This window comes from Myotis yumanensis, unplaced genomic scaffold, assembly GCF_028538775.1.
Source record: "Myotis yumanensis isolate MYYU_CA2020_CCGP unplaced genomic scaffold, mMyoYum1.0.hap1 SCAF_1, whole genome shotgun sequence".
NCBI lineage: Eukaryota > Metazoa > Chordata > Mammalia > Chiroptera > Vespertilionidae > Myotis > Myotis yumanensis.
In genome coordinates, this window is record NW_027223752.1 from 13,493,744 (window position 1) to 13,511,449 (window position 17,706).

General features: G+C 61.0%; 1 protein-coding gene across 1 annotated transcript; it reads right to left on the reverse strand.

Moving 5' to 3' along the window:
- Positions 1 to 867: 867 nt before the first annotated feature.
- Positions 868 to 17,415, reverse strand: LOC139009931 (sphingolipid delta(4)-desaturase/C4-monooxygenase DES2). Its single transcript, XM_070414051.1, has 3 exons — positions 17,266 to 17,415; positions 3,161 to 3,903; positions 868 to 1,317 (listed from the first exon to the last, which is right to left on the reverse strand). Exons 1-3 carry the CDS (start codon positions 17,345 to 17,347, stop codon positions 1,171 to 1,173), a joined length of 972 nt encoding a protein of 323 aa, XP_070270152.1. The 5' UTR covers positions 17,348 to 17,415; the 3' UTR covers positions 868 to 1,170.
- Between the last annotated feature and the right edge of the window lie 291 nt (positions 17,416 to 17,706).

Consider the following 17,706-nt stretch of genomic DNA (forward strand, 5'->3'; position numbering starts at 1 on the left):
AATCCAGTGACCGTGCCGCGGCCACCAGACACAGCAGTGTGCCCAGCCGCATGAGGGCCACGGGAGGATGGGGGGTGGGGCAGGCCCCAGTCTGGCTGATGATGGACCGATTTTCCTGATCAGACTCTGGACATATTCATCCCACTGAGTGTCCTCAGCTCTGAAGGGAAGGGGATTGATCTGCCCGCCAGGAGGTGGGCCTGAGGCTCCGGTCTCTGAGAGGCTGCCCGCATCAGCTGCTCTCCTGCTCCCTCCCACCTCCCGGTCCAGGAGGCCTGCAGTCTCGGGGCTGGGAGAGGGGGGCCCAGGGCGGACAGGAAGGATGACTCCCGAGGTCAGCCGTGCCATCGGCCTCACCAAAGTCAGGCAGAGCCATGTCCCCCTCACAGAGACACGGGACACCCACCCGCCTCCCTCTGACTAGTCACCTGTCTGCCAAGCCACCTGTGGCCCCTGGTCTGTGAGAATCTCAAGTCCCACATCTCAGCTGGTTGGGGGGACAGACCCCACGGTGTGAAGCCTGAACCCTCAAGCCTCCGAAGGCTTCCCACGAGGGTGCAGGCTCGAGGCTGGATTGGGGGGTGGGGGGCGGGGGTGGGGGCTGGAGCAGACATGGACCGAGGGGAGGCCATGTTGGCAGCACCCAGCAGGGTGAACAGGAGGGAGGGCTTCGGGACACATGGGCTTGGCAAAAATGCGGAGCCTTCTGCTGCCTACACCCCCAAAGGCTGCCCCCCACAAAGGCAGGGCCCTCAGGAAATGCTGCTAAGCACCCACGCATGGGAGCAGGAGCAGGAGCAGGTGGGGACCGCCTCCAGGCAGCCAGGCCCAAGCTGGGGCCGAGACCCCTCAAAAGCACGTCGTGGATGTGGAAAGAAACGCTGATATTTAATTGAGGGCAGGGGCCCACCAGACAAGTCAGCCCCATGGAGGCTGTGCACAGAGCGCAGGGGCAGGGCGCCCCGGGAGGCCCAGAAAGGGCGGCCTGGCCGGAGGCAGCAGCGAGTCCACGTGCAGAGCCTGTGTCCGCTGTCCCGGCGCAGTACCGGAACCTGGGGACAAGCAGCAGCTCAGGGGTCCAGGACCAAAGGCAGCCACGGAGTTCTGAGCACCAGGCTGAGGGCCGTGACCACCAGCTCCGCAGCGACGGGCCGGCGCCAGCGGCCCAGCTCACAGGCCGTCCCCTGCCAGCTTGCACACCCGCTTCACCCTGGCGTAGGGCCCCAGGGAGTCCTCGAACACAAAGTCCCAGAGCACCTTCACCCACGAGTGGTGCTGCGGCAGGTGGTCGTAGTACTCGGGCGCGATCTTCCGCACCTGCGGGGAGGCGGGGGTCAGAGGCCAGGCCTTGGCACAGACAGGCCTCTGCCACACATGTGCACATGAGCATGTACACACACAGACACGTGGGTACACAAACACATGAGCGTGTACACACAGACACGCGGGTACACAAACACGTGATCATGTACACGGTGACACATGAGCGTGTACACACAGACACGTGTGTACACAGAGACACACACCCTGTCATCCCCAGGGTGCCTGTGTCCAGCTCAGCCTGGCAGGAGGCTGGCTGGTGCTGGCCACTAGCCCTGGCACAGTCTCTGCCCCCTGCCCAGGCTCATATGCACCTGTCTCTGGGCTGTGCTGGAGCTTCTGACCCAGGAGCCGGGGGAGGCCGGCTGTCTTCCCTCCAGCACCTGCCCGGTTCTGAGGCACAGCCTGGCCTGGTCATTCATGCTCCGCACCCGCTTCCAGTGCCCTCCCCAGCCGGCCAACCCTCTGCCTTGGCTCCCACCACACCCCCCATTGCCCACCTCTCAGCCTCAGTACTTGTTTCCCAAATGCCTATCTTTCACCCCTGTGCCCCTTCAGCTCCTCACCCCTGCCTGCTCACAACACCCTCAGCTACCTCCTCCAGGAAGTGCTCCCTGCCTCAGCACCTGCAGCAGCCGCAGCACCACCACCCCCATGGAGGGCACGCTGGGCACACCAGTGCTCCAGGCCTGCGTTATAGCTGCAGACGGGCTCGGGGAGACCAGGTGACCTGCACGGGCGCAAGCACGGGGCCATTCACTTTGCCCGGAAGTAAAGACACTCTCACAACCACCCGAGTCTAGGTTCTGGCTCTGCTGCTTCCTGCGACAGGCTCCTCCCCTCTGGACCTTTACCTTCTCATCTGTGAAATGGGGATAATGGGTAGGCGGGCACCTGCCAAATCGGCTTGTGGTGAGGCTTAAGTGAGCCGGACCTCAGTGCCTTCAGCAGGGTGGGAGGGGGAGGGGAGGGAAGGAGAGTCGGGGCTGTCAGACTCTCGGTCACACAGGCCAGGGCGCAAACACCTGCACACCCAGACAAACGCTCACACATAACCACATGCACACATACATGTACGCACCAGGCACACTCATAGGCACACATGCAAACCCCTAAAGGCATGTGCACACCATGCACACACAGAAGACCCCACTGCCCCCTCTCCTGCCCCGAGGGGCACCTCAGCTCTTTCTATCCCACCCACACCAGACTGAACTCCTCCTCCTCCCCGCCCTGCCCTCCCTCCTCCTTCAGAAATTCTCCATCCGCAGGCCTCCCAAGGCAGAGCCACCAGCCCGGAGGCTTCCACTCTGCACCAACTCAGGCCGAGCCCCTTGGGTCACAGAACCCTCCCTGTCCTCTCCGCCATGTGGGGCCCCTGGAAAGTCACGGGCAGTGACAAGAAATGGGGAGGGACAGGGAGTCAGGACCCAAGAAGGGGAGGTACTTTTCACGCACTATCACTACCGCTGCCCCGTTTTACAAGAGGAAGCAGAGGCACAGAGAGGGCAAGCAGTTTGCCCAAGGATGCACAGCCAGTACATGCCATAGCTGGGCTCAATCAGGTTTGCTTTACACTAAGCGTCTAAATGGTTAATGCGCCTTGAGCCCCTGCCCTGCTGGGATTCACCTTGTCACTCTCCGGGCGCACGCCCGGCCCCACTCCTGTGCGGCCTCTCCCTTCGCCCTGGAACCACAACTGAGAACGTGGCCACCCCATGATCAGCAGGAAAGGAAAAGGAGGTCAGAGCCTGGCCCCAGGTCCACCCCGCCACACCTCCCGCCTCCTCAGACACCGTGCACCCCTCACCGCTGCGCCCCGGCCCACGCGGCCACCTACCAGGGGCAGGTTGCAGCCGGGGATGCTGGGGAAGTCGTGGTGCTCCATGTGGTAGCCCACGTTGAAGGTGATCCAGTTGAGGGGCCCATAATAGGAGTAGGTCTCGTGGCCCTTGACGAACATGTAGTGCTCAGCCACGAAGTGGCCGGAGATGGGGTGCAGGCCCAGGCCCAGCAGGGTGCTGGCCAGCAGGTAGACCACGGGCTTGAGCCCCCAGAGGGCGAAGATGGTCGCGTCGGCCGCCAGCTGGACCAGGGCGTTGAACACCTCCATGCGCGTCAGGGCCTTGGGGTTCACGCAGAGCGGCCGCAGGGAGTAGAACAGGGGCTGCAGCACCAGCCAGAGCAGCTTCCGGGCCGGCGTGCAGAAGAGCCAGCCCTCCAGGCGCGTGGGCACATCCACGTCCAGCCCGTCGCCGCCCAGGTAGCGGTGGTGGTCCACGTGGTACTTCTTGAAGGAGGCGGCGTAGGGCACGCCCACGGGCAGGTTGGCGAAGATGGCGAACCAGCGGTTGTGGGCGGCGCGGCCCGTGCCGAAGGCCGTGTTGTGCGAGATGTCGTGGATGGCCAGCGTCAGCGAGTGGTTCACGCAGCCGCCGAAGGCGTAGGCCCAGAAGAGCAGCCAGCGCCACGCCAGCCCCCGAACCAGCCAGCAGGCCAGCAGCTGCACCAGCACCAGCCCCAGCACCGTCCACTTGAGATGAGGGTCCGGCCGCATCAGGGCCTTGATGGCCGGGTACTTGGCTGCAGGTAGGACCAGGAGAGAAGGTGGTGAGGGGGGTGCGGCCGCATAGGCCCCCAGCCATATGCCCACTCTCCCCTCCTCCCTCCCTTCCTCCCTTCATTCCGTTTGTCCCACTGGCTTCCCTCCGGTCCTCCTCCGCCATCCACTAAGCCCCTGGGCAGTGACACGGGATAATTCGCCCTCAAGGATCATGCTAAGACCTTGCCCTGCGTGTGATTCTGGACCTAGGACCAGCCGGGCCTATGGGCACCCAGACAGGCAGACCTGCCTCCTCCCCACCGCCTGGGGGCGCTGGGGAGACTTCCCGGGGGTGGGGGGCTTTGCCATCAGCCTATATAAAGAGCAGGTGTCCCCACAGGTCACTGAAATGTAATCAGAAATCAAAGCAGCTGCAGAGCCAGGAGCTGCCGGCTGCACCAGTGAACCTCACACACGGTGCAGCGGACTGTGACCGGGTGGACCAGGCATATCGGGAACCCGGGAGGGGCAGGCGGCTGGGGGAGGGGCACATGGAGGGCTCAGGCTTGCTCTCAAGTGTTTCAGTTCTTAAAACAAGATCTGAAGGAAGTGCCATAAAATGTGGAATGTGTTTATTTGGGGGGGGAGGGGTATAGTATCTTTTGTATTTTCTATGTTTTGTTTCACAGAAAAGGAAAAAACAATGAGAGTTGGGGTTGGCCAAACCCATGGGGGCCTTCCCGGCCCAGAAGCAGCAAGCCCTGCAGGAACGGGGGAAAGGGGTGTGGGGGGCGTACCCTCTATCAAGACAGCCGTGCCTTCTAGAACCTCTGCAGCTGCGGGCAGGAGGGCCGGCAGGGCCAGGCCGGGGAGGGTGCTACGTCCAGGGACAGGGACGGACAGGGTGACAGACGCCCACCAGGTCTGCTCCGTCCCGCCTCCCCGGGCACAGCAGGTGGGCACTCAGCGCCCACGATGCACAGAGAGGGAAACTGAGGCTATGAGGGTGGGGCTCGTCCCAGGGTCCCCTCAGGACAGGCGGTGTCCACCCTCCTGAGTAGTGAGTGGGCAGCCTCAGGCTCACCCTCCCAGGCTGTCCCATGAAGAGGGTCCCAGGACGGCAGCAGAGGCTGGGCCCCGACTGGAAATGGCCAGGCCAAGGCTGAGTCCTGCCCAGCTCTGCCCAGCTCTTTCCTTCGAGTGACCCAGGCAGTGGCTCCCCCTCTGTGCTTGGTCCGGAAGGATATGACAGCCCAGCTCAACCGACCCAAGGCCCTCCTCCCTCCTGCCATCCTGTGTGCCATTGACAGATGAGGAGACTGCGTCTCAGGGTGATGCCTGGGCTCAGCCAGCACCGAGGGCATGTCCCCAGCCTCCCTCTTGAGAAGGTGCCTCTGGCATGGGGACGCCAGCCTTCAAGGTGTAGTTACGTCTCTCCAGTGACTAAGACAAGCCAGGGTGTCCGGCTACAGCATCCTTTCTGTCAGAGCCACCCAGCAATAGGCCAGGCTGTTTCAGAGGTGGTGAGCTGCCTGTCCCTGGGAGTATGCAAAGAGAAACACAGCAACATGGCAAAGGGAGTCTGTTCCAGAGGTAAGACTCGGGCTCACAATCGGAGTTCTGTGGCCATGGGTTCGTTCCCACCTCTGTGGGCCGTGGTGTCCCAGTGTGAGACGGCGAGGACACAGCGCGCCTCTCAGTGTCTGTCCCCTCGGGCAGGTCCTGGCTCCCGGACAGCAGGACAGCCCTCATCTGCTGGAAGATGCTGGGGGGTATCGGGGTCCCCGAATCCTAGAATCACAGGCCACCTCTGCCCAGGGAGCAGCGTCCAGAGTGGGTTCAAATCCCAGCTCTGGACAAGGATCTTATTTTAATTTAGTTTATTTTGGTTAATCCTCACCTGAGGATATTTTCCCATTGATTTTTAGGGAGAGTGGAAGAGAGAAGGAAAGACAGAGAGAAACATTGATATGAGAGAAACACATCGATTGGTTGCCTCCTGCACGCGCCCCGACCAGGGCCGGGGCCAGGGAGGAGCCTGAAACCAAGGTACCTGTCCTTGAGCGGAATTGAACCCGGGACCCTTTGGTCCACAGCCAACACTCTGTCCACTGAGCCAAACCGGCTAGGATTGGACAAGAATCTTGAATCCACAACATGTAAAGATCTCCTACAACTGAACAACAAAAGGCAAACCACCCAATGTAAAAACCGGCAAAGGACTTGAATAGGCATTTCTCCAAAGACGTGCAACTAACCAATGAGCACATGGGAAGATGCTCAGTGTCACAGTCACTAGGGAAACGCAAATCCAAACCACAATGAGACACTGCTTCACCCGCACGAGGATGGCTACATGTAAAAAGCAGAAGGTAACAAGCGACGACAATGTGGAGAAATCAGAACCCTTGTTTGTACGTTACTGGTAAGATCACAAAAAACGGTACAGCCGCTGTGGAAAATAACTTGATGGTTCCTCAAAAAAAAGTTAAACATAGAATTACCATACAACCCAGCAATTCCACTCCTAAATATATCCCTAAAAGAATGTAAGCCCCGGCCGGGGAGCCCAGTTGGTAGAGCGTTGTCCCCATACTCCAAGGCTGTGGGTTTGATCCCAGGTCAGGGCACATACAAGAAGCAAGTAAAGAATGCATCAGTAAGTGGAACAACAAACCAATGTTTTTTTCTCACTCTCACTCTCTGTCTCTCCTTCTCGCTCTAGAATTAATTGTGGCAAAATATATAGAGCATAAAATTTGCCATTTTAACTATGTTTTGGTTTTGTTCTTGTCTTTTTAAAAAACTTCTCAGCTCCAAGCAAGTAACCTCAGCTCCAAGGAGCCGTCTCTGAACCACAGACGCGGTCACTGGCAGGAGGAATGGATACGCACAGGAAGCCCAGGGGGGAGCAGGGCTCAGGTTATGCTGCGCGTGGCGATGGCTGGGCAGCACATGCGCCCTCTGAGGCAGGGCTCAGGCGCACACAGATGCCCGACCAGCACTGCAGATGGTCACGGCTCCTGAAAGCTTTAGGACTGGGAGACGGCGGGGACCGTGCTGAGGCAATACCAGGCTGGTTACCTGCTCTCCCAGGCCTGCCCCACGGTGGCTGCTTGGGCCGTGGCTGCACAGTGGGAGGTCAGCTGGCTGCCCAGGAAAGGCCAGAGGTCCCCTTGGGTGCTCGGCGCCCCAGCATCATCCCACCAGGTGAGGCGAGAGAGACCAAAAGACCCAGGTGAGGGATGGGGGACACAGGCAGGTGGACAACTTGTGGACCCCGCTTGGGAGCGGGGCAGGGGGCAGGCCTCATCCCAGCTTATTCCTGCCCCAAAAGGGGTCACAGTGAACTTCTGAGGGTGTGCCCAGGAAGATGGGTGCCTCCAGCGGAGGATGGGGGCTTGCGGGTGGGAATCCAGCAGGGAAACAGGTTTCCCCGTGATGGCCGGGGCCAGGAGGAAGTACCAGCCACCTCCTCATCAGGAATGCCCTCGCCCACAGCCCTTGCCCACAGCTGGAGCCAGGCAATCGCAGGCAAAGTGCCCTGTACCTTTGCATACCTGGCTGTGGGGCGGGGACTACAGACCCAGAGGCTCCAGCCTCCCGCTCACCAGCCGTGACCTCTGGGCAGCAGCCTCCCCCCTCGGGCACCTGGGGGCCAGGCGCTCACCTGCCAAGGCGCACCTGGGAACCAACCGAGCCACCAGCCTCCACAGGGTGGGCCTCCCCTGCTTCCCCTTGGAAGGAGGCCAAGCCCAGGCAGGAGGGCGGGGCAGGCCACACCTGCGCCAGGTGAGCACTGACTCGCAAGCTCTGGGGCAGCTGAGAGGACCCTGGCTCTGGGATCCAGGCCAGCACACGGGCCACTCCTGTGCCCCCCAGGGGCCAGGGCAGGCACAGAGCTGCCAGCGGTGACCTTGGACAGTGGGCTTCCGGGCCTCCATCGAGCAGATAATACGTCCTGCCTGTGGGAGCGAAGGAGAAGACCCCCCGGGGCCTTCCCTGCCCAGCCCACCCTCGGGGGACTGCTGCCCCTTCCCCCTCTCCCAATAGTTTCCCACGAAGCTCAGGCACGGGGTGCCAGGTTCCCAGCCCCTCCCCCAGCCGCCCCACCTCCCCGCTGGGGCTCAGCGCCTCCGAGGCCGGCCTGAGCCTCCGAGCCCCCAGAGCTGTTGTGACTGCGGTTATGACACACAGTTCTCGGGCCTGAGAGCACACACAGCCCCTTTCTGACCTTTGGGACCAGCGTGCTGCTCACCATCTGGCCTACGTTGCTTTTACCTCTGCTCCCGGGCCCAGAGGGTCCCTGGACCTGGCCATCCTGCTGGAAGCAATAAAATGCAGGCTGAGGGCCCTAGCTGGTTTGGCTCAATGGATAGAGCATCAGCCTACGGACTGAAGGGTCCCGGGTTCGATTCCGGCCAAGGGCACATGCCTGGGTTGCAGGCTCGATCCCCAGTAGGGGTTGTGCAGGAGGCAGCCAATCAATGATTCTCTCTCATCATTGATGTTTCTATCTCTCTCTCCCTCTCCCTTCTTCTCTAAAAATCAATAAAATATATTTTTTTTAAAAAATGCAGGCCAAGGGGTGAGGCAGCTGGATGCTGGCAGCTCAGGGGCGACCCCCAAGAGTGTAAGCTCCCGGTCACCTCACTGGGCCTGAGAGCACCTTCCCCCACAGAGCAGGGAGGAGCCCCCACAAGTCCGCAGGCCCAGCACAGCCCTCAGGGAAGCCTTGCAGAACAGGCACTGAGGCCTACGGCGTGGTCCCGGGTGCCGTGGCTAAAAGCATGGGGGGGCCGGGCACCCATCGTGCTGGGAAGTGAGGCTGGGAGCCCTCCAGTGGAGACCCCAGAAGGCCCCTCCAGGACGAGGGCTCCTCTGGACCATCCTAACAGCCCTGTGACCAGGAGCCCGCTGACTCCCCACCCCACCTCCCATCCCTTCACCCACGCCTGCCAGGCGGAAACTCAATCCTCACTCAAGGGAAACAAATATCTAACCTCTTCAATTCCAGAGCTTCCGGTTCCCTGACGAGGTGGGAGCCTGGGGACCGCCCGGGGAGCCCGGGGACCGCCCGGGGAGCCCCTCCGAGGACCACCAGCCACACAGACCCCGGCTGAGGTCACTGGGCAGGGCAGGGCTTGGGGCAACTGGAGCCATGGACTCAGGGGTGTCAGCTGGGGGAGGTCAAGGAGAGTCACAGACAGGAAGACAAGACAGGGGCCCACTGAACTTGGCAACGTCACAGGGGTCCCAGCAGGAGCCATTTTGGCACAGCCAGGGGTGACATGGCCGAGAGGTGAGGTGGTGAGGGTGTGTGTGGGCATGAAGGGGCAGGACACCAGGGTGGGGTCATGGACAAGGCAAGCAGTGCTGGCCTGACAGGAGGGCCTCTTCCAGGGGCTCAGGGAAGGCAGATGAGGAGAGGGGGTGTGAGTGGGGAGGGGGAGAGAACCAGAACCGCACCCCGCAGCTGCCCCAGGAGGAGCCCTGCCCAGGCTCTGCCCCGTGGGACCTCAGCTGACCTGGGGGGACCTGCCCAGGCCTCCTGCCCCGAGGACCAGAGCAGCGGGGCTAGGCCCTGCCCGCCTCCTGCAGAGCCCAGGGCAAGCGTGGATGGTCACCTGGAACCACAGACAACACGCCCGTGCAGACGGCTCCCGGCAATGGCCCGGCCAGAGCCGCTGGCCATGAGTGACAGCATTGCTAGAAGTCACCCTGTCCAGGCACAGCTCAGAAAGGAGGGTCTAAGACCCAGAGAGGCCCGGAGAACGTCAGACAAGGCAGGGAAAGGCTGGCAGAGCCAGCTGTGACCTCGGGACCTCCGAGTCCAGGTCTGCAGGATGCAAGCCGGGACCAGGCCTGGACGCAGAGGCCAGCAGGGCCGCATGCCCGGCGTCTGACACACACACACACACACACACACACACCCAGGAGGGGACTACGCCATCATAGAGCGGAGGAAACAGGTTCCACCACCAGGTGAAACACCTAATTTCCAGGGGCCCCTCTGGAGGGTGGAATGAGCCTCAGCCCCCAGAGGAGCTATTTCCGGGGCCGGGCTGCTTCGGGCAAAGCGCCCTGAGAATCCGGTCCCGGTTCAGGAGAGCCACACTGCGGCCAGGCTCAGGCCCACGGCTGTGTGCCCTTGGGCAAGGCCCTGTCCCTCTCTGGGCTGCTTCCTCACCACCCGTCCCCAAGGTGCCCACTCTGACAGCCCTGGGGGCACATGGAGGTGGGGTCTGCCCTGGGGATGGGGGCACATGGCCACCTCGGGGTGAGGAGGCGGCAGGTGCTCAGGGGCTGGGAAGCAGGGCTCCAGCAGGTGTGTGCACTTACATGCATTACATATATTTACATACATGACAGGCTGGGTCATCAAGACCCAGAGAGCAGAGCAGGCGGACACGCCTGCTGGGAGGGCGGCCTGACCCGAACCCCACACCAATCTCAGCTGGGGACCTAGGGTTCTCCCAGAACTTCTCCTGCCGCTTCTGCTGGGCCAGTCGAGTGGAGGGAAGATGGCAGACGCCGCAGCCGGGCAGGGGAGGCGCTGGGCCCGCACCCCCGCAGACAGCAGGGTCCCGAGGCGGGCACCGGGCTCCTGCCCGCAGCGCAGGCCTCCGCTCCTCCCTGGGGTCCGGCTGGCGATGAAGTCACACCCCCTGGTCTCCAGCAGGGCTCCCGGGAGCACAGGGGCTCCTCCCCTCTCTCACCTGGACCTGGACCCGTCACACACCAGGCCCGGCACCGTCTAGGACGCACTCCATCCCCAGGGCCGCCAAACACCACTGCTGCCAGTCTCCTGTGACGGCCCAGGTCTCGAATGTTCCATCGCAGAGTCAGCTCCTGCTGCCACCCGCCTCCAAGCCCCCGCCTGACCCTCCGCACACAAGCCGCTGTGCACAGGGCACCAGCAGCCCCGGCCTTCCCTCACTGTCCCCCCCGCAGCCCAGTAACCTGACCTCCGACGGCCTCTCCCGACAAAGGCTCCAAAGCCCAACTAATCCCACTTCCCAGCCCGCTTCCTCGAAGCACGGCCGCGGCGCCTGGTGTGCCACCTCCCAGCTCAGCCCCCCGCCTTTTCCACTCTGGAGCCAAAGGCCAGCCTCGCCCGTCTGGTCCATGTGGGAGGCCCTCTGGGACCCGGTTCCACAGAGAAAAGGTGGAAAGTGGCCCAAAGTGCCTTCAGCAGCCACTGTTCGCCTCCTCACCTGCCTCCTGTTAAACCTGCTTTTTGCTCGTTGACAAATATTTGCTGAAGGTCTGGGCAGCCAGGCCCCAGATCACAGAGATGGACGGGGTGCCCAGGCGGAGCGGGGTGCGGTGCCAGGGCATGGGCAGTGTGCCCCGGATAGAGTGTGCCAAGAGAAGGAGGCACACACACACAAAGCCCAGCGACATGCCAGCTAAACTCAAAGGAGAAAGAATTTGGATTTCACCCCGCAGGTATGGCTCAGTGGTTAAGCATCCACCCAATATGCCAGGGTTTAGTTTCAATTCCTAGGCAGGGCACATGCCCAGGTTTCAGGCTCAATCCTGGTGGGGGCGTGTAGGAGGCAGCCAATCGATGTTGTTTCTCTCTCATCGATGTTCCTCTCTCTCCCTCTCCCTCTCCCTTCCTCTCTCTCTAAAAATCAATAAAAACATATTTTTAAAAAAGAATGTGGCCCTGGCTGGTGTTTCTCAGTGGTTAGAGCATCATCCCTATGTGCCAGGGTTGTGGGTTCGGTCCCAGTTGGGATGTGCAGGAATCAACCAATGAATGCAGGGGTGGGTGGAGCAATGAATCGGTGTTTCTCACGTGTGCGCGGGGCACTGGCTCTCTCTCTCTCTTTCTTTTTAAGTCAATAATTTTTAAAAAATTTTTTTTAAAGGTTTTGGAGCCCTGGCTGGTTTGCTCAGTGGTTAGAGTGTCAGCCCAGCCTGGAGCCCAGGTGGTAGTGGGCTCAATTTCAGGTCAAGGGCACATACCTCAGTCACAGGTTCAATCCCCAGAATGGTCACGGAGAGAGCAGGAGGTAGCCAATTGATGTTTCTCTCTCTCCTCCTTCCCCTCCCTCCCTCCCACTCTCTCTAAAAATCAATGGGAAATATCCTCACTCCTTGGGTGAGGACTTAGAAGAGGGGATTTGGATTTAAGAATATGGGGTGGGGCTGTGGAGTGACCGCGAGTGGTCATAGGCATCTTTTTCAGGCCACAGAGATACTCTCAGTGGAATGACTAAAAGCCATTGGACTGTGCCTTTAAAGTGAGTAAATGCTCCAGTATGTAAATCATACCTCACAAAAGCGGGTGCAAATCAAGGAGGCGGGGGACGCACACACCCATCTCCATGGAGGCTGGGAGGGACACGTGATCTGGCACCTGTCAGCAGTCATGTGTGAGGGACCGAGGGCAGACAGGGGCTCCGTCCCACCTCTAACTCGCTGGGTAACCATGGGCAAGCGACAAGTTCCCAGGGCCCTGCTGTGCATAAAACGTCCAAGTGTCTAGGCGGCAGGAAAGAGAGGACAGAAGACATATTCAGGTGAGAGGACAAGGGCCAGCCAGGGCAGGTACTTGTCACCTGGGCCGGCACAGGGCCTCCGTGAGACAAAGTGAAAACCAACAACTCAGAAATCCAGAAAAAGGACAACTTCGATGGAAAGGGAACCAAGGGCGCGACAGGACATCCACAAAAGAAGGCAGAGGAATCAGGAAGAGCAGCTCAGCCTCACCGAGCAGCTGAGAAATGCCACTTAAAACGGGGTGCCGCCCTGGCTGGTTTGGCTCAGGGGATAGAGCGTCGGCCTGCGGACTGAAGGGTCCTGAGTTCGATTCCGGTCAGGGGCACATGCCTGGGTGGAGGGCTCGACCCCAGTGGGGGGCGTGCAGAGGCAGCCAACAATGATTCTCTCCCATTGTTGATGTTTCTATCTCTCTCTCCCTCTCCCTTCCTCTCTGAAATCAATAAAAATATATATTTTTTAAAAACGGGGTGCCTCCCAACCACCAGCTGCAAGGATGACGCCTTGCACTGTGAGCTCCTCAAAGTGCCGGGCTGGAGCCAGGAACACGCCTGTTTCAGGGCTCACTCAGACTCTCTGGGAAGCCAGAGCCGCACCAGGCCACGCCAGGTGGAGGTGGGCCTGGCCCTGCCCTCGGGGAAGCTCAGAGGTGACTGGGGAAGTCACAGTTGAAGCAATCACCCCACAGATCAAGGCAGGATTGAAGACAGGGCAAAGGCCGCGGGTAAAGGTGCCCCGCAGGGGAGCAGGGAGGAGAGCTCAGCGGGGAGGCAGGTCGTAGGTGGGCCAGCTGGCTCCTCCCTTCCCAACCCCGTGATCAGGGATGATGCATGTTGATCACTTATAATTGATCATAATAGAAACATTTACAAATATTTACAGATCGGGGCTCTTGTTCCCTCCAGAGACTCAGTCACTTAACGCTGACCAGCACGCAGTGTGCGTGTGCGTGTGCGTGTGTGTGTGTGTGTGTGTGTGTGTGTTGTTAGAGAGTGTTTTAGAGAAAAGGGACATTTAGGCTGAAACCTGAAGGATGCATAGGAGTTCGGTAGAGGGAAAGAATACAGGCAGAGAGAACAGTATCTGCAAAAGCCACAAAGTAGGAAATGGGCAGAAGACAGGGTGCGTTCCACAAAGTGGCTGGAGAGCAAAAAGTAAGAAGGGGCAGGGCCGGGGCCGGGGTGTGCCGCACGGGCCCGGGCAGAGGTGGAAGTTTCCAGCAGGGGCGGCCCAGGGAGGGTCTGAGCAGAGAGGACAGGCCCAGGTCAGTCAGGGTCCAGGAGGAACCCTGTCAGGACCACCTATTCTCTGTGCTGCTGCGGGCCAGACCCACAGCACCCTTCCCGCCTCCTCCCAGCTTAGCCCCTTCCTCTCCTTGGCCAGCTGCTTCTCTCTGCCCTTCCCAAGCCCATCACAGCCCACCGGCCAATCACAGGGCCCTGGCTCCAGGGAGGTCGTGCTACTCAGAGCAGGAGGGGAAGGAGGTACACCCCCCCCTCTCTTCTATGGAATCTCAGGGCTGGGAGGGCACAGAGTAGGCATCGCCTGCAGCCTGCCTGGAAGAGGAGGGCAGGGTCTGTGTGCTGACTGCAGCAGGGACAGGGGCACGAGAGAACGGCCCTGTGACCAACCTGCTCGCCTCCCTGCAGCCACATCTCTGTGGCTGGGTGAGAACCGTCCACACAGCCCCCAGAGAGCGGAGCGGAGAGCTCAGCCAGTTCTGGTCTGGATCTCACCGCTTTGCCGCCAAGACATCCCCAGCCAAGTTCTTTCCTGAGCAAATAATCCAGCCAGTGCCAACAGTCTCACTTCCTTGTTTTCCTTTGATTATTTGAACTTCTCTTTACTATATGTGTGCCCTATTTTTGTAAGTCAAGAACAAAAACAAAATCACAAAGCTATTTGTTTTTGAAAAGACAAGTCCAAAGCCTTCCTTTTATTCCACGGCCACGCCTGGCGTGGGTTCTGATCTCAACCAGACAGACTCCCGCTGGCTCTGCTCTGCCCTCACAGTCCAGGAAGCCTCGGGCCCGCCTGGGACACCGGGCTCCTCGGGGCTGCCCTGGGACCCCCTTTTGCTAGGACACCGTGCCCTGGGAGCAGGTCCCCACCCAGGCAGGCAGGCAGGAGCTGCACGTGGACTTTGGTCCTTGCCGGGGGAGCACTCAGCAGCTCTGTGCCAGGACTTTCTGGGTCCTGACTCTGCGATTAGGATCTTTATTGAGCATCCATTTGCCCTGGCAGCTTGGCATGGGCACAGCAGCCACCTGGGTGGGGCACAGCAGATGCCCGGGTAGGGCCGCAGCACGTCCTGAGCAGGAGACTGCCTGAGCACCAACCTGGCCTCTGTGACCTCCAAGCTGTGTGGCCGTAGGCAAGTCGCTTCCCCTCTCTGAACCTCATGCTGCTGCCTCTTCTGTAAAGAGATGCTGGCTGGCAGTTACCCATAAGCCATCTCTCCAGCTGGAAACGGCACAGGTGGTCCCAGTCCTGGGGGGAAACACGGGCCTGCCCGCAGGAGGTAACAGCTGAGCACTCAGCATTCCCTCCATTTCACCTGCACAACAACTCTGTTAGGAAAGTATTACCACGAATCCCTTTTAACGCCAACAAGCCTCCGTTTCCTCATCTGTTTATTGACTTGACCGAAGGTAACATGGCTAATGAGTGTGTGTTGAGGTCCTTGCCAGGAGATCACTCCCCAGCCACGCCCCAGACCCCTGCAGCCTGCCCCAAAGAGACAAGGACCCATGGCCTGAAGCCACGGAGCTCCCTCACCCAGCCCGGGTCCACGAGGGAAGCCAGGGGGGCTTCCTGCAGGAGGTGGAACTGAGCAAGAGCCCGCTGGGCAGAGCAGGGGAGGACATTCAGGCAGGGGAATAGCAAATGCAGGGGAGGGAGGGAGAATGGCACAGTCCGAGTTCACTGGCTTAAAACTAGATGCAAAGGGAGGACCCACAGCACCCAGTGGGAGTGGAAATGATCAAGGCGCCCTGGAGAATCAGCCCTTGAGAACGTGTGCAGTCCCTGGCCAGGCCAAGATGCCTCCCTCTCCAAGTCCTCCAGCCTTCCTGGCCACCTGGCCAGTAGGCGTCCAGGATTGGTGCCAGGGCCCGTGGCTCCTCTCTTTAGAGCGTTCCTTCTCCGTGACCTGGAGTGCTGGGGACCACACTGAGCACCTTCCCGTCCCCATACCCACTCCGCCAGGCAAGGATGAATGTGCCCACTTTACAGACGTCACCATATGTCCCCCAGCCTTCTCCACCTGGGCCAGGTGCCCAGTGAGTCTCGTAAGGGAAGGTGGGGGGGAAGCAGAGGAGCCAGGGGGCGTGACAGGAACGCAGCCTTGCCTTGGACCTCCCGAGGGGCAGCAGCCCCTGCTCTCGGGTGGGCGCTGGTGGGAGGGAGGCCCAGATGATCACCAAGGCCCTCCCAGCACCCCCCCCCCCCCGCCCGGGAAGTTCACAGGTGCAGGGGACCATGCTGCCACAGCTGAGACCACAAACAATGCTGGACTATCGCTCACCTCACAGGAGAAAAACACAAAGGCACAAACCCACCCAGGGGTCTGCAGCCCCTGATCCTCCAGCTAGAGCAGGGTGGTCACACACTAACCACTCAACAGGCCCAGTGTCTGGAAGGTTTAAAGTAGTGGGAAGCATTCACCCTGGCCAGGTAGCTCAGTTGGTTAGAGCGTCGTCCCCATAGGCCAAGGTTGCTGGTTCGATCCCTGGTCAGGGCACATACAAGCATCAACCAATGAATGCATGAATACGCGGAACAACAAATCAATGTTTCTCTCTCGCTCGCTCTCCTTTCCTTTCTCTCTCTAAAAATCAATAACAATTCTAAAAAGTAATAGGGTGCATATTTCCATAGTCTTGGGGTGGGGGGAGGAGGCACCAAGGGACAAGCACTAAAGACAAAAACGAGTCCCTTCAAACGCATTAAGAAAACAGTTCCCGTGATCGCAAAAGACAAAAATTGTAAAGGAGAAAATGCATTGCGACATGCGAGACACGGGGTTAAAAGCTTCCAGTACCCAGAGCTAACAATCAACAAGCAACAGACCAACCCGAGAAAGGAAGAAACGACCCTAGCCAGTCAAATGCGAGAACCGGTTGTTAAATAAATGTACATACATGAAACCCACGGCGAATTCTACTGCATTCTCAGTCCCGTGGCAGAGACGAGAAGTGTGGGAGGGAGGCAGGAGCGTGTCCACGCGCGGCCGCCGCCTGGCACTGTGGGGGCGATTTCGGCGGCATCTCATCAGAGCTGTTTGGGGGTGTGGGCCCTTTCTCCCTTAACCCCGGGGCCAGAGGAAGGCGCTGGCACGCGAGTCCGCAGGGTGAGCATGTGGGTAAAAATGCCCTGGCGGGACACTCGACGAGAGAGGGGCGGCCACCGCGCGTCCAGCCACAAGGTTCAGGGCAGGATCTCTGGTTTTTAAAGCAGCTGAATCTCCGGTTCACATTAGCTTCCATCCAGGTGCCCGTCCTGCCTACACTCGGTTTGGGGTGGGCGTGGCGCCCTCTCCGCGGCCTCCAGGGCCGCGGGCGCCCGGTGCCCAGGGGACCAGTGGCCCCCGAGCTTCTTCCCTGGGCGGGGGCAGCGCCTCCCCAGCAGCTGGTCCCTGTGGCCAACCCCTGCGCCGCCGCGTCCCGCGTCCGGGAGCCCCAGGTTTCGCCCGGGTCCCCGCCGGGACGCAGCAGCTGAGACGTGCTCCCCGGCGCACGGGTCCCCGTGTCCCGGGTCCCGAGACGGAGGCAGAGACAGGGCGGGGAGACGCGAGGGACGCGGGCGGAGGGGAGCCGCTCCCACCCCCACCCCACCCCACCCCCGGAGCAGGGGTAGGGGAGCGCCCAGGGGCCTCGGGCGGCGCTCACCCAGCATCTCCTTCCGGCGCTGCGTGTGCGGCTGGTCGGTGTAGACCCACTCGAAGTCGCTGCGACCCGCGCTGTTGCCCATGGTGGGCCGGGAGCGCGCACGGAGCAGGGAGCAGGGAGCAGGGAGCAGGGAGCAGGGAGCAGGGCAAGGCTCGGCTGCGCTCCACCTGTCGCCGGCTCCGCGCCGCGCGGGGCCAGTTAGGGGCTGGGGGCGGGACTGCGGGGGCGGGGACTCCGGGGCGGGACTGCGGGGCGGGGACTCCGGCGGCGGGGTGCGCCCGGGACTGCCTGACCTGGGCGGTGGCACCCCGGCCGGGAGCACGGGTCGCGGAGGCTCTCGGGGCCTCAGTGGCCTCCGTGGGGAACTGGAACTGTGAGCGCGCGACCCGCCGCAGTCCCTGCCCCGAGGTGGTGCTGGGGGCGCCGGTGCCCTCGCGGCCC